Source organism: Diuraphis noxia, unplaced genomic scaffold (genome assembly GCF_037042655.1).
Source record: "Diuraphis noxia isolate RWA-SAM2 unplaced genomic scaffold, SU_Dnox_SAM2 contig0002, whole genome shotgun sequence".
NCBI classification, from domain to species: domain Eukaryota; kingdom Metazoa; phylum Arthropoda; class Insecta; order Hemiptera; family Aphididae; genus Diuraphis; species Diuraphis noxia.
In genome coordinates, this window is record NW_028301712.1 from 21905739 (window position 1) to 21922928 (window position 17190).

Consider the following 17190-nt stretch of genomic DNA (forward strand, 5'->3'; position numbering starts at 1 on the left):
GTACAAAGAGGTTTTTTTCATACTGTTTAAATAGGAAATTCTAGGATTGAGAAAAAAGTTTATGGTGTCATTTTGAGTTAATATTATGATAGCAGTGTTCTATATTTGTTTTCAGGTCCCATGCCCAAAATACAGACAAAACATAGGTTTATTCACGTAAAAACATTTTATTTATTTTTGAGTAATCTTAGAATAAAATCATTCAATACAAAAATTAGAGAGAATAATATTATTGAGGATATAACATATCGATAACGATTTGTCTAAATGCTGTCTTAAACGAAGTTAACATCCATTTATATTGTATTTTTTTTTAAATTAAATAAAAAATAAAATAATAATTATTAATTAAATATAGGTAATTCCAATTTATCAAATTTTTAAAAACAATTATCTATTATCCTAAAGATAAATTTTGTATTGGAGAATTTTACTCTAAGATTATTCAAAAATTAAACGATTTTATATCAATGAGTATAATATTTTAATATTTAAGTTGAGTGAAGTAATTCTGAGAAAGAATTAACAATAAACAATAGACAGGAATTATTGTGGAATCAAATACAATTATATACAAAAATGTTCATAATAAAGTTCAATAGTATTTATTAGTAATTAAGTTTTAGTTTAAAATATCATTTTTTTATGTTTAAGTTTTTCCTTTAGAATAATTTATTTTATTGAAATCAATTATATGTTGTAATAGAACATTTTAATTTTTTTTTACTGAAAAAAGGTTGGCTCTACTGACCATAAATCGATACCTTCTATGTTTCCTAGTTCCTATATGCATCTATACAATAACAACTGCAGAGCTTAATATTATATTACAATTACAGTATTTAGTGGCGCGTAGTTTATGTCTTATAGTAGATATAACTCAATAACTATAATGTTATTTATTTGCATAATATACATCGGTATTGTAACCTATGACATGACAAATATAACGTAGAACTAATCGATCATGTATGTAATTAAAGACTATAAATTTTATTTTTATTTTTTAATGTTTGTATCGTTTCTTTTGATTATTATTAAATAGTAAATACCAAAATGTATCAATATTTATATTCTAAGTTTAAGATACTATTTAAAATATTTTTTTTAAAGAAAATTTTTGTTTTTGGTTTTCAGGGATCAGGATTCAAATACCGAAATACAGACAAAGTAAGAGTACGAAACACAAACTTAATACTATTATAAAAAGCACATAGGTAGTAGAAAAACATATAATAATAGAGCGAATAATCATTAGCAACCATTGTTACTACTTAAGATCAACTAAAAGTTATAGTCAACAATAATAGTATGCGGGCCTGATAACCAAAAAAATAAAGACATCAAAAGGGACTTGTTTTCTAGTCTTAGAAAATGTTATGGCTTGTTTATTTAAATTGTTTAGACCCGCTGGTCTAGTAAATTGTTTTTCTTTTTCAAATTAGTTAGAAGGTAAGTGGGTTTTTGACATTTCCAAAATGTCTAACTATAGTTATACGATATAGTTACTAGTTAGTGATAATAATAAATGGTGTTGAAATTAATAATGTTAGCGGGTATTTTTTTAAATAATAAATTTAAAAACTCAGGATATAAGTATTTATAACTCGCTCCATGTTCAAATCACGGATATTGATACTATTATACCTGTCTTATACTATAGTATCTAATATTTATAGTACTGTACATCAGTGGTTCAAATGTAGCATATTAAATTAATGATTATATTTTAAATTAGTGATGAGATTAACTGATAACTGATTAATTATTAAACACTGCGATGCTATGGGCGGTTAATTTGTTCACCAACAACTGTCACAACGAAGACACAGTGCAACAACATTGTTGTTGTTGTGTTTCATTGTAATTTGTGAATAATTCATGAATGTTCGATTTCTTCGTGTGACAGTTGACTGTTATTTATTAGTCTGTTAAACTTTAGTTTATTATTGTTAATTGTTATAATGCACACTGCATTATAAATTATAATATTTAATTCAAATATCGGCTTATAACAAAATTATTTACACTAAGTGCCTTTCTCATGCTTCCTTGTCGATCGCCATATCTTTAAGCTTTCTGTAGGAAGTGACTTCATTATTTTACTGATATGCATTCTAAAGCATTAAAATAGTGCATAAGACTCAAACTAAATCATAAATCTAGCTTCATTGTGGCTTATTACATAATAATTAATAAATTATTATTTGTATGTCAATTGCAATATCTAATCTGTTTATTAATTTTTTATTAAAGTGTTGATCTTGAGCACTGAACAGTTTTTATTTATAAAAATCATTAAAAATAAATAATAACACTGAAAGAAGAAACAAATCCGTTTAGGTAGATGACCGATGATAAATGACAATACTTGATAGAGCGGTGAGAGAATAGGTAGTAAAAGAGCAAAAGTTAAAGTTAAAGAGCAAGAAGAGAGATCGCCACATGTGAAATAAGAGCATACAATAGGACAAACTGACAAAGCTACAACGGGAACAAGAGAGTAGAAACAACTGTCGCGCCATCATTAAAATCGTTATCTCCACATGGGTTCGTTGCACCGCAAAATGTAATTTACAATTGAACGAGTTGCTAGTCATGACTAGCATATTATGTTGTTACCGTGTGATCGGATCGTATAATTTACGTAATCGTAATGAAAAAAATAAACATGATATGTGACGTATAATACGTCTTATACTCTTGTAGTCTAGTGCCATTAACGCAACTAGGAGATACCTGATGGTTCTTCTTCTTCAGCAATCCCAATCCTAAAACAGTAGCTCTTAGTTCTTACAATGTGAGTATATAGAAATAAGTATATAGTAATAAATAAATTAGTATAAAATTTTATATATTTATTTAATACAAAAAAAGTGCCATGGCCACTTATAACATTATAGTTCAGCTTATTAGGTATTTATCAATATTAAATACTGAGAGGAATTTAGTTACCCTTATTAAAATGAATTCTTTAGAAATACTAGATTTAAGAATATTCTATGAGCAATCGCAAGATTATCTGCAATAGATTAAATATTATATATACATAATACATGATAGGTACACATATTTAACTTTCGATAAAATCACGGTTGTTTAAAATATGATATCTTATTGCAGCGATTTCTAACATTTTTGGTTGTGCGGACCACTAATAATGTAAAAAAAAACGGCTGCATACGAACTAGCTGAGTCCCAGTATAACCTTTTTTGATGAATTAAGTCCCGGGTTGTTTTAGGGTATAAACCAATTGAGTCCAGTGAAATTTTAGGTATAATACTAATTGAGTCCATGTTTTAATACAGAGTCCCGTCAAACTAAAAAAAAAACATTTTCCTTCCCATTTTCTATCTGTAGCAAATAATTCTACAGGTATGGTTAAAAATGTTTTTTTTTTTTAAATATATAATAATGTAGCGGTATAATACAGTATGAATAATTAATTAGTCCAGCGTTGGTGATTATTGGCTAAATTCTTGTGAAAACGAAATTTGTATCCGTCGATTACAAATATAGTTTTATTTCTTTCACTTAGCATAACTTCATCCATGATGCTTGATGTACCTCGTAAACTAAAGTGTGTAATATAATAAAAAAAAAAATCCAAGTTGATATGAACAATATCAATAGATATCGGTAATTATTATACTAGCGACGATAGAAATAAAATCTAAAATTCCCGGCCTATAGTATAATAATATGTTACTATATTATCTGATGAAAGTCATAAAAATGGACTCGGATGGTTGATTTTATATTTTACTCAAAATAATCCTCGGACTCAATTCGTATACTATTAGTTTCCTAACCCCGGGCTCAATCAGTATATATCTCGTTTGTACCCGGGACTCAATTAGTATATAATTTTTTTCCCCTTCAGGTATAGGGACTCAATTGGTATACAGCGAAAAAAACATTGAGGCCCGCTTACCTGACATACAGGTATAAAATAATAACACACACACACACAAATAAGACGGTAGAAGAAATATAAACGTGTATAAAACCATTAAAGTCATATAAAAATCTCAATGTTAATTTCAATAAAAATTGTCAGACTCTTAGCATACACGCCTGACCAGTGTTTGCAGCTTAGTTAGTACATTGCTCGCAACCAACAAGTGGGCCCCTGCCCATGGGTTGGGAATTGCCATCTTATTGGATATTTTATCAAAATAAGTCGTATGATTTCAAAAGTTTGAGTCGTTTGACTCTCTGACATCCTCCGAGTTGTCTAAATAGTAGCTGAGTTGATTGATGTGACGTCCTAGACTAATTTGCTATTAAATGAGTATGATAAGTACTGTATTATTATGGTAAAATATTGATGTGTTTTTTTATTGTGTATTTAAAAATGGTAATTAGTAATTGTAATAATTGATTATCGGAGAACATTGTTTGGCGTATTGCGAATGCAATATGTGGACTCACAGCATATTTGAGCACTGGTCTCACTTATGATAATTTATTTAAGATGTCTACACGGATGCGTATTTCGTTTTTAATACAACATTAAATATCAGTTTTATCAAAATCATTCCTTTGTTAATGTATCAAACGCGTACTTTTTTCTGTTCAAATATCACATCACGTGATAATAATATTATTTAGATCGTTACACAGTCAATTTTCCCCGTGAACGTAATCATCTGGTCTCGGGTTTGTTTTCGCTGTCACCCGACATGCCGTTGTGGCCCGTCGGATACAAGAGAGGGACCTAACCGAACGAACCTGGACAACGTGCGCAAATTATAGACCTATAGACTATTTTTTAATGTTAGTTTATAGGTGTTTGCCGCAAATACCTACTCGCCTACGCGGTGGCGAGTATTTTAAGAACCCAACTACGACAATCGCGCCGCCGCCGGGAGAAGAGAATAATGATAATAATAATAATAACGTTGCACAATCGACACTCCTCACCACCCAGTGATACACTGATGCTGCGTGCGCATACACGCGGGCACGCGGCTGCCCGAGCTAAAAGGATTACCGAAACCGCCACCCGCCCGCGCACGTTGCACAACAGCCATCCGCCAGTCACCACCACCAGTAGTTGCATCGGTGCGCCGCACCTTTTACAACGTTGTGCTTATACCAGTTGTTACCGCACGTAATAGCAGTAAGTAACCAGCCGTTGTTCAGTTGTTGTTGTCGTCGTCGTCGTGCGGTATGGTACAACGCGACGGACGAGTATAATCGTGAACAGAATATTATTATATATTAATTATCGTTGTCGTTCTATAAAATATAATATTATTATAATATCGCTTGAAGACCAACAAGTGAGACGACTATCAATTTTATAATAATATTAGGTTTATTGTATCATTTTCTGAAGCTCAGTGGTGACGGTGTTGTTGTTGTTTATTATTGTTGTTGTTGTTGTCGTAATTATAATAATATTATGATCACCTCCGTCGTCGGAGGCGGCGCGTGGTAACTAGTGGAAATAACGGCATATTGTGCAATACTATTCTCGGGGACAAAACGATTTGAAATCGACGTCTCTTCCATATATTATTATCCGATGTTAATATTATAAGTGTGTAATATACGTTCATTAATGGCTGCACTACTCGAGGTGAGTAACACTCAAACACGTTATCGTACCTGGTGTGATTTCATTTTAATCCCTCACGTTTTAGTGTATTACCAAATGCGCATTTTGTTTAGACTTCGCGGACTCGCGGCGAATATCATCAATAATAATAATAAATCACGCTCACGTGCGACGCCGTCGTGTGTTCGACAGAACACGTCATGACACGTGACCCCCTTGTAAATCTGTAAACAATAAAATGTAAAATAAATAAAATATGTAAATTATTATGCCGGTTGAATATTATACTATTACGTCGATTAGTACAGCACGATCGTGCCTTACACCTCTTCCACAGATACCAGGGGAGCTAGATTTTTTTAATATTTTTTTTTTTTACATTTATTCGTGTTCAATAAATTTCTTAATTTGACTAATGCAAGTTATATCATACTTATAACAACATTAATGATGATGTAAAAGAAGGCTCTTGGTGAGGTGGAAGACCAATGCCCTCGTTGTCAGTATGTTAAATCACCGCTGTCCTATTATTGCTTTTAAATTCCAAACCAATGATTTACCATTAGATTTATTTTAACAAGTCACTGAAAAACGATTTCCAAAATCATCTAACATATACGTGCACGTGCCTATCCAGCGACTATTATAAATACTATTTACTATTTAGTGTGATACCTATCTCATATAGAATTTTCAGAACGAATTTTCTTCTTGTTTAAGGTTTCATTATTTTTGAGTTTTTCAAACTTGAATACCTTTTTTTTAGTTTTGATATCGAAAAAATAAAAACAATGTTGCACTGTAAATATTCTCCTTTTTATGGTGTGAAAATTTGGTTGCTTAGCTTCGATTACAGATTGAGTAGTTTTTTCCCGTGCAAAACAGTTTTTGCCATGTTTTACATTTGTAAGGTGGAGACAATACATGAGGATGTACTATGTATAGCATCCTCTTAACTGTATAGGTGCTAACTTACAACATCGTCTCATCTGTTTTTAACTTTCTGTTGCAAGACGGGCTTACCCAAATTCTCCGATTTTTATTCGTTTCAGGCTGATTTCGGTAGAAAGGCAAACAATAGATTCGTGATGTTTTTCTCAATCGAGTTGTTTACATAATACTTTATCGCGATTGTAATATTATTATCGTCATTAGACGCGGTTTTCCTCACACATGCATCGCCACCACCACTACCACCTGCTGCTTAATCACGTTCTCCACCACCTCTGTCCATTTAGCGCCATACACCCGTCGTCCGTCACAACTGCGCACATTTTTAATCAAAAACAGAATAGTGAACGGTGAACGGTATTGTACAGTGCGCGTGTACGGAGTACGGAGTACGGACGCAAACGATAACGGGGTTTGAACTATCGTGTCGCACAGGAAGTCGGAACAACGCTGAACGCAATTAGTGGACAATATCACGGACTATTCATAATTATCACGTACAGTCAAATAATAATAATATCAAAACAAAATAATAATATCGTACCAAGTAATTTACCTATTTCAACGTAATGGTAATCACGTGGTAAACGCCTTTCTCCGTGCTGCCATCGTGTTCGAAATAGAAAAAATCACTAAGGGAGGACCGCGCGTGCTTCGTTTACCGCATTTATTATACCATGGTATCTTATACCGACGACGTTTCAGCGTAACCGTTTCGACGGTGACAGCGGCGGAAGTGGCGGCTTTTACCGACGGTCCGAATCCCGCCCGTTCGGCGGAGGCGGTGACGATGGCCTCGTCGTAGTTGTTGCTGCTACGACTGCTGCGCCCGCTATCACGTCACGATGATTCGCTGCAAGACGCGCCAGTGAACGCGACGCAAACGTTCTATGGACAGCAACGACCACCATCAACAACAACAACAACAACAACAGCGACGGAGGCGGTCGACGACGGCCGTGTTGCTACAGCAGCATCAACATCAGCAGCCTGGCGTCAGGTGGCGTGCGGTGCAGCCAGCCAGGAGGAGTTGTTCGGCTGTAACAGAAAGGGACATGATGATGGTGACCACCGGCGCTTGGCAGCCGTCTCGGCAACACTCGTTCACCGCCAAGAGATCGTCCAGAATTTACAGGTAAACTTTTCACAAACGAGAACCAACCGGTAAATGTCGTTTTAATAGAAATCTCATTTGACTATGGTTGCGATGGTTCATTTAAAAAGAAAAAATAATGAGCCACTGAGGTGAAATGTTTTGACGAACACAACAGGATTGTTATCGAAATCAAACACTACAAGACTTGAACACTTCAAAAAATATTATTAGTTGGACTATTTGATTAAAATGTGTGTCTTATTTCCTTCAGGTAAAAGCTGAGGTAAAATTCGAATCTTTAATATCCGTTCGTTTTTTTTTCCAAATCTGTAGTAGGTACTCTCTCAAAAATTTAATTTAGTCTCTGACATTTTTATGATTGTAATTATGTATTATAAAATATGAAAATAATGACAGGGCCACAAGGGAGTAGTTAATATTTGTTTTTTTCTAAATTTGATGTAAGCTAATTTTAACCGTCAATGATAATTTACCATGATGAGGTATGAGCATAAATTTATCATAACCATATTCTTATAAACATGAATTTGATCAAAATTAAACTAATTTATATTATACTCACTATTATTACTATATTAGGTTAAATTAATACTATAAGATTTTGAATTTTATTTTTAAGTTATTTTATTCTAATATTATAACCTAATAAACATATCTAAATATTTTGAAAATATTGCTTCACGTATATTGGATTGAATACGTCATAATGTTGTGCAAATTTATGACTACTTCATTCCACAAAATTGGACCGGACAGAGAATTTTTCGAAATTGGCTATTCTGTAGTACAACCACTTCGATGATATCTTGATATAATATAATAATTTAACGATTTAATAGTTAAGAGGGCGTTGCACCTGCATGTGATCTCTCCAATATTTTACCCTTGATATAATATTCTTAACCCACTTAAAAATTAAAATATCGTAAAAAATAGAACGAGAGAGCATAGATAATGTTCGTTTAATAATATTCAAAGTGTGAAGGGTTGTTAGGTTCAGTTTCATTAGAAGTATGTTTAATAATCATATGTGTCTTTTAAAAGACCCTAAACATTGAAAGGTTTGTGTACAGTTTTCTTCGCCACATTTGTAAGTACTATCAGATTTAAGAAAATGAAAAATTTTAAAATGAGTAACTAATGCTTTCCAATTATGAATATCCGATTGACACATATAACAAATCATTTTATTTCATACAATTTAAATACTTACGTACTTACCTTATGTCTTTATGATTCGAATTTTTAGTTTTAAGTTTACATAAATTCACTAGCACAACACTATCAACTTGAAAAATAATAAAAACAATAAGTAATAGGAATAACTGAAACACGTTAAGACAACTATACGCAAGTCGCAACGGCCAACGACCAAATAATAAATTATAATTGTGTCCACGTCTCCGCGAGCTGCAAAATATTGTCATGTTAACAATTAATTATCACGATGAAAAGATTGTTGTTGCTTATAAAAAAAACCAGACCATGCATAGATTATTAATAGAATCAAAATCAGTAATTATCCATAAACCAAACATTTGATTCTTATCAGATTTAAATTGTAGTTTTAATAATATATTGTTAATTTAATAAATATTAAAATAATAATTTTGATAATATCGTTCTTAATTGAACAATTATTTTTGTTACGGTGACATAATGTTATTGAGGTGACAATTTTTAGGATTGTTAACAGCTAACAATAGAATCTTGTTAATAATACTAATGGTTTTTTTTTCAGTGTAGGTCCATTCACTCTAATTTCTAAGCTAACGGAGTAAAACGTGAACTTCTGAGCATAACTTTTCATTCAACTTTAATGTTTTATCACTCGAATCGTGGTTATAATCAGTCCATTTTGTAAATAATTTATACTATGACATAAAAAAAAAAAATGATAAATATGAATTATAAGTTATAAGGGTACTCGTCTAATATGCTCTCTATAGCTACTTCGTTGGTGTAGTATGCTACCGTAAAATAATAACAAATTAACAAAAATATATTACTAAATAATTTATTAATTTACCGTTGTCAAGTAATTTATAATATTGCAATACGTTATTATATATCATTATTCATTATATACTATTTTCACATCATTCCAACAAAAATAGTTGGACAAAAAGTCCGGATTCATTTTTTGATTGCTGGACAAAAAGTCCGAACGCATTTTTATTGTCGAACAAAAAGTCCGAAAATAAAAATTGTTTATTTAATTTTCATTTATAATTATAATGTACCTTATAATATTATATAATATTATTATATAGGTACCTATACACATGTGCTGCTCCTTTTATGTAATTAATGTTATTTTGTTATTTTGTCATCACACACTTACTTATTATACCATTGTATAGATTGTAAATTCACTATTTTTTTAAATAAAAGTTTCTTACAAGGTATACATATGTAATATTGTGTATATAGTCAGTTGATATATAATTATTATTTATTTAAAAATGTAATTGTTATACTTTTACCTATTATATTATTGTACTTTTTTTTTATATTTTCTTATTTCTTATTGTTTCTAATAACTAACAAAAATATTACGGAAATCCACTAAAGATATGGATCTAAAGTTTATCGCAGCCGTACGTCTACAGTTTATCTACTATAATATCATACGACCTACATGCTACAATAGCGTTAATCAATATTATTACCACGTTTACAATATCATACTATTTATAATATATATATGTAGGTACCTATAATATCATTTACCTACATTTATCTCATCGATATAATCGATTTCATGGGGACTTAGCGGACGTGAATTATAAATTTAATTTGTCACTTAGTCAGTGTATCCTTATAGACGTTATTTAGTCGAGATGGAGGTTGAAATAAAAGTTTTTGTAATAAAAGAAAAAAAAATTATTTATAACGGATATGCATATACGGTTCATCATAAACAAATCACAAAGTGATTGAAGGCTTGAAGTACTTGAGTTAAATTTGTGCACCCGACAATACAGATAGAATTGACTATTTTGATGCGACATATGTTACTGGAACATATAGGAAAGTCGGGGTTTCAAAATTCAGACGGAATAAGCCATTGTACCCCCTTGAAACATGGAACGTACACCAGGCTACAACATTACACTCTAGACACCGTACAAATAATATTTGTGTAAGCTGGAACAATAGTTTTGCGCATTGAATCGGACACCATAGTCATCCGATAATTTGGAAGCTACAGGGCCGGCTCTAGCTTTTTCAGCGCAAGTATTATTTTGGCGCCCTTTACCCTCTTTTTATATATATATATAAGCAGGCAACCACACGCTCCCCTGATTTTAGCACCCTTGTGCCGCCGTACTCATGGATCGTAAATAAAGCCGGTCCTGGGAAGCTGATTAAAACATTTCGTGAGGAAGTGGGGGTAGATAAAGCTAAAATATCATTACATAATATGGAACCCGTAAGAAAAAATAACTATGGATTAGAAAAAAATTTAAAATTACAATATTTATGTACAAAGATTGTTAATAACGAGTTTACAATAGCAGCATTTTTAAATAAGATAGGTCACTGCTTAAGAGTACGTAACTGTGGTATTTGTTGTCTCCGTCTTACCAGTGCGTAATATACCAAATTTACGCTCAGCAGAACACTTGTAGCTCCTTTAGTTTAAAAATTACAGTGAATCAGCCTATTATGAAACTTGATGGTAAGAACATTATCTGTGTTTGTACGATGATTTTTTACGATAATTCAATTTTTAAGTGAGTTATGAGCATTTTTAATCCTACTGTATATTATATGGACTTTTTGACCGATTACCCGTTGTAGGAGCAACAAAAAACTCGGAAGGATTGGCGGTTTCGTAATGACAACCTATATCTTTTAAGGTACTATATGTTCGCCATTGATCTGAATAAATAATTGATCCTAGTTCTATTTCATTTTATATTATTGTTAAAATAATATATCTAACAGTAAGTTATCATGGGTCTTGGTGGATCAGATATCATTATTCATAATGGCTATTAAGATATAATTTTGTGCAACTGCTATAATATGTTATTTATCTTAATGACTCAAATGTACTTTCCTGTAGTAAAATGAAATAAAATAAAAACAACTAAGGTAGGTAGCATACTACACGCATACAGTTTTTTCGTTGTGTACTAGTTGCGGTCATAATCAAAAATTACGTACTAGTTGCGGTCACCCCTCAAAAAGGTTACATACTAGTTGCGGTCACCCATCAAAAAGGTTACATATAGTTGCAGTCACTCAAATAATAATAACTAAGTATACTAAATAATATAATATAATATAGTTAATATAGTTTATATAATAATTAAATATGAAATTAATATTTCGTTTATTTATTTAATTTAGAAAAATGTATCAATCAACATTTTCCTTCCCATTTATATCGAAAATATAACATACTTAGGACTGTCTACAGTCTACACACTATTATTTATTGTGTAGGTATGGTTAAAAATGTTGATACTTATGTTTAAATTATTCGAATATTTGAAACTATGATCGGAGTATACAATTTAATCTATTTTATTTATAAACGCTGTGTACATTATATCGAAAAATATGTTTATCGTATAATATACATTTCGCCTGGAATTGGAGTTAATAAAGCTATGACCGCAATTAAGATATTACCTAAATTGGCGTGACCGCAACTGTTATATCTGTTTATCTCAAAAATCGTCATGACCGCAACTAGTATGCAGCCAGTTTTTTGGTAGATACCATTTTATGGTAATAAGTAGCATATTAGACGAGTACCTACCGTTGTAAGTTATAACTCATCGGTTCATAAAGCTTTGTAGTAACTTTACTCGTACATGTCACTTTTGAACACATTTTTGAATTTAGTTTTGAAGTAAGTTTGGTAAGTTTGGTTTGGTGGTGTTTTCAGAGTGTATATATTATTATGCTGTACTTATCTACTGTGTTACCAAACGCAATCACGATTCGCGATTAAAGTTTTGAGCAATTTGATTTTATCTTATCTTGTAAAATATATTTTCCGGCTTATTTATACCGTACAAAGTGTCCATTATCGATTTTTACCAATTTAATATCACCGTACAAGGTATCCGCGATAGATTGTTACCAATTTATTTACTCCGCGGTATGCAACTCAAACAATAGATAGTACAAATTGTCAGTTTACCTTGAATCGTACTTAAAACATCATCTACAACGTGATCCTAAGAAAGCTGCACCATGATTTGTTATATATATGTCTGCCAGGATCACAGTTAGAGATAATCAACTAGAACGCTAACTATATTGACAACAATCAAGGCAATTTAGTTGGTATACATATATGCAGACAAGCCTTTCCTTTCCCATTGGCCTATTAGCACGTTAATGATGCCAAGTACAAGAGTTTCGCGCTCTTAATATCCGGATTTATATGGTAAAGTCCTCAATTTCACGAGGCTTATAATTGTTACTGATTGTTCAGTTAAAATATTTGAAAACGAAAGTTTAACTGGAACAATATTACCGAAAATATTTATGCCCTACAAATGTGGTTGTGAAAATGGTATTGGTGGTACCTAATATATGTATAATAGTGCAATTAAAAAAAATACTCAGCTCTATACAACTATATTACAGTAGTGCTTCTGCAGGTGTCAACCGTTTCTTAAATAAATCATCTATCGATCTAGTTATACAACAATTTTATTTTATTATACCTTGACCCCCCCCCCCCCCCCTCTACAAGGTATTTAAGTTCTAGAATTTTCTTATTTTGTACTTTTTAGCATAACCGCACACTTCAACACTACTACCTATCCAATATGGCGTGTTGGAGACTTATTTATTTTACTTATTGAGGATTTGAATTATACTTTAATACAATCGTTCAATGCATGAATAAGGCATATCTGGTGGGTATAGATACTAAGGGAGGATCGTTATTGTCTTATCACCGTCAATAATATAGGTAATATTACTGGCTGGACCCTGTATACTGTTAATAAATTGCACATATTATTATACAAGTCCCAAGGACAACAGTCTCCAATCTACTAAACTGAATGAAAGTTTTTTATTGTTATCAATTAACAATGCTGCATAATTAGCAACTCGTATTCGACATCTGTAAACAGTTCAACCCTCATAAAGTTGTTAAAAAAAAGGTGGGTATAGATAACGTCTATAGCTGCAGCCTGCAGGTTACTTATTTCGTCTTATACAGTTATACCGTTGAATATGCAAACTGTAGAGGATGCCACATCCGTATGTGTTGTATCCGTCTTACAAACATACAACATAGCAAAAGCTGTTTTTTTGAATAGCACAAATACAATTTAAGTTATCAGTTTAAGAGAATTAGATAAATTAGAAAAAATAAAAACACTAGGTCACAGATAAAGTTCTTCCCTATGCGGTGTGGTAATTCTGTGATAAATACAAAGGGATTAAAGTTGTCCCGCTCAAAACAGTTTTGATACGTTGTACGTTTGTACAACGCAGACAGCACATGCGGGCGTGGCGTCCTCTTGCGGCTGTTGTTGTAACGATCGTATAAGTCTTTCTCGCATTGGATATTGTTTGATTATCTACGTATTTTAAGATATCATTCCTATTAGAAATAAAATAAAATAATAACTCATATTTAGAACTTCTTTTTTAATTGACTTAAATAATTATAGTGGGTACTTATGATGAATGCGTACTTGACTAAACATAATTAATGATGCTAGTTATATGTAACATGTAATAACATAATAATGGTTTTAATTTACCGTGTCGCGTCATATACATGAATCGCGTGCAATTCGAGGGAGCGATAAGCGAGATGACCTGAAAAACGATTTTGTCATCGTATATTATACTAAACAATTTTATTTTATATTATTATTTATTATTTATGCCGAGTTCACACTATTTTCTATTAGTTTTATAATGTCAGTTACGCACGCGCACGAGATCGACACGTCAACTATATTATTATTACAGCCATCCGTATTCGTCAAGAAACGTTAAAAAAAAAAGAAATAACTAGCAGATGCTTTCCAAGGCAAACAACACACACATACAAATGCCTATTTTTAATTCGCTCTGACATCAGTTGTAGTACATTTACGCAAGTTTTGAGCGGTTGAAACTCGCCAGACTGACCAAAATACAGTTGCATACAGAGTGTTACCTATTTTTTCTCACAGAATCTTCTCCACATCTGAAAACAAAATTGAAATTCGTTGTTTCTAATCCCGACTTCCAAATAATAAAAAAATATATACTTAAATGCTTAGGTAGGGCAATTTTTTTATTTAAAGTTTCTCATCTATATTCACTTCTGTCAAATAGTAGTAATTGGAGAAACCCTAGAAGGAAATAAACCATCGCTATAATTCAATATCTAATAATTATATATATTCTGTGTGTTAGTCATTTATTTTTATGTAACATGATTGACGTCATTTTGAGTTTGATTAACATCTGAACTTTCAATAAAATCATACGCTTACTTGCAGCTCGGTATATTTACAGCAATAATGATGTCATATTTTCATGATATATTTATATCATTTTTATATTTTGCAGTTACCTGTAACCAGGTAGGTACTACATATACATCTTCATTAAAGTCTCATCATTCATAAGGATTAGTTATTATTATTACCAGTAAATAATATTTACATTTTGTTTTTTAAATGAACGAATATAACAAGTAATAATGATTTATGATTTATGAAGTATTCAAACATGTTACAATACACTTAATGAAATATATCTGTTTCGAATAAATTACTATAAAATATATTTAAACAAAAAATATTAACATTTACGTTCATTATATCATTTTGTATAACTTGTGTTATGTTTAACAATATTATTACATAAAAAATATAAAATATATATGAAAAAAAATATTTTTATAAAAAATATAATGATTTTATTCCTTATAAACTTTATTATTATTATTTCGTATGGCGATTCCGTAAAACGATTAATGTTCATAGAATTCAAAATTGGCCCACGCAGTGTGTATTTATTCGAATTACATTTTTCATTTTCAATAAATTAAGAATTATTAGTATGGTTATTAAAAATGTGTGTAAAGTAAAATATATTGCATTAATACGAGACAACAGATTAACACAAGTGACGGCTGTAGTAAATTTGAAGTTTCCATTTTAAAATGTGAGTGGGCTCCTATCTAATACGGCTGCTGCCTTCAAACCACAGGTGCCGTCTTCGGTTCCAACGTGTCTGTCGGCGCGTTTCAGTAAAACAAATCATCATCATCATCAGGTGGGTTCCTCTGTCGAGCATTCAGTCTAACCCACGCTTAAGTGCGTGCGTACCCTACCAGAAATACTCAGCCCACATGTCCTGCATGTGTAGGCACGAGTAGTGTGTGTGTGTTTGCATATTATATACATGAATAAATAAAAGCATATAGGTACCTATACGATATACAGAGTGATATATTTAACTGATTTTTCAAAACAATTTTTGTGATTTATAATAAATATTTTTATACAACTCAATGAAACACTCATAATATTGCATTTTTTTTTCAAAACACTTCTTATTAATATTAAGCAGTCAAAATCTTCTAAAATTTAGTGACAAATAATTATTTTTTGAATTTTCAAGCATTTAAGCCATTGTTCATTTTTGTCTTAGGCTTTAAATGTTTTTAAATAACAAAAATTATTCATTTAATATTTGGTTTTTTTTACAACACAATTTTAGAAAAATCTAATAAAACAGTAGACTAACACCTTTGTATCTATATTCAATATATTCAATATTGTAATGTATACTGTAGAATGATTGGTATCTGATTTCAAATTTTAGAAAAAACTTCTTATAAACTTTTTTTTTCTCAATTGACCGAAAGTGTGTGTTGATCTACGGTTTTTAATGGACCAGTCTGTATGTGCCGTTTATCTCTGCCTACCACCCGATATGTGTGACTCCTCGGTCCGGCCCCCCTAATCCCACGACCTGAGCCGATCCGTAGGCGATCCTGCACCAAATAACTTTACCGTGATGTACCAAATGCCGATGTGGTCGTTTCCTTTTTGATACAATATTATAATGCCGTGTACACTGTACACACTACACACACACACTCATCGTGTGTATTATTACATTTTAACGTGAAATATATTATTTTGTTGATATTTACACGTTTTAATTATACATTCACTGCCTCCTACCACCGGACAACCGGTTCTTAACACGCGTCTTCAGATCAGTCAGCGTAACTAGTCTATTTTAATCAGCATATTATTACAGTGATTCGGACTGTTTACAACCGCGTTGTACAACTATCGCGATTCGCGGTATGTACCTATTTCGTAACCATTATGATATTGATGGACAAGAGTTGATGTTAAACACATGTCACGTGACTTTTTTTGTTTTTCGTAATTATTTATTTATCACTGTGTTTATAATGATGACGATTCGAAGAATACAACAGTAGTGATAGTTAATTTATAGTTCGATAACGACCAATTAAAAAATAAATAATAAAAAGTAAATTAAAAATAAATATTCACGTACATAACCAGTGTAACTTGTTTTATT

General features: G+C 31.5%; 1 protein-coding gene across 6 annotated transcripts in view; it reads left to right on the top strand.

Moving 5' to 3' along the window:
• The first annotated feature begins 881 nt into the window (after positions 1-881).
• raw (NDT-like domain-containing protein raw) overlaps positions 882-17190 on the top strand; it is a 36937-nt gene continuing 20628 nt past the window's right edge. Inside the window, exons 1-3 of one of the 6 annotated variants that reach the window (XM_089218692.1) lie at positions 5133-5588; positions 6620-7015; positions 7224-7653. In XM_089218692.1, the coding sequence (XP_089074818.1) occupies positions 7409-7653 (245 nt within the window). In that variant the 5' untranslated portion in view covers positions 5133-5588; positions 6620-7015; positions 7224-7408. Of the gene's footprint in view, positions 970-1137; positions 1171-5132; positions 5589-6619; positions 7654-17190 lie in introns of those variants that run through there. The other 5 variants (XM_089218694.1, XM_089218690.1, XM_089218691.1 and 2 more) reach the window with 5 other exon arrangements.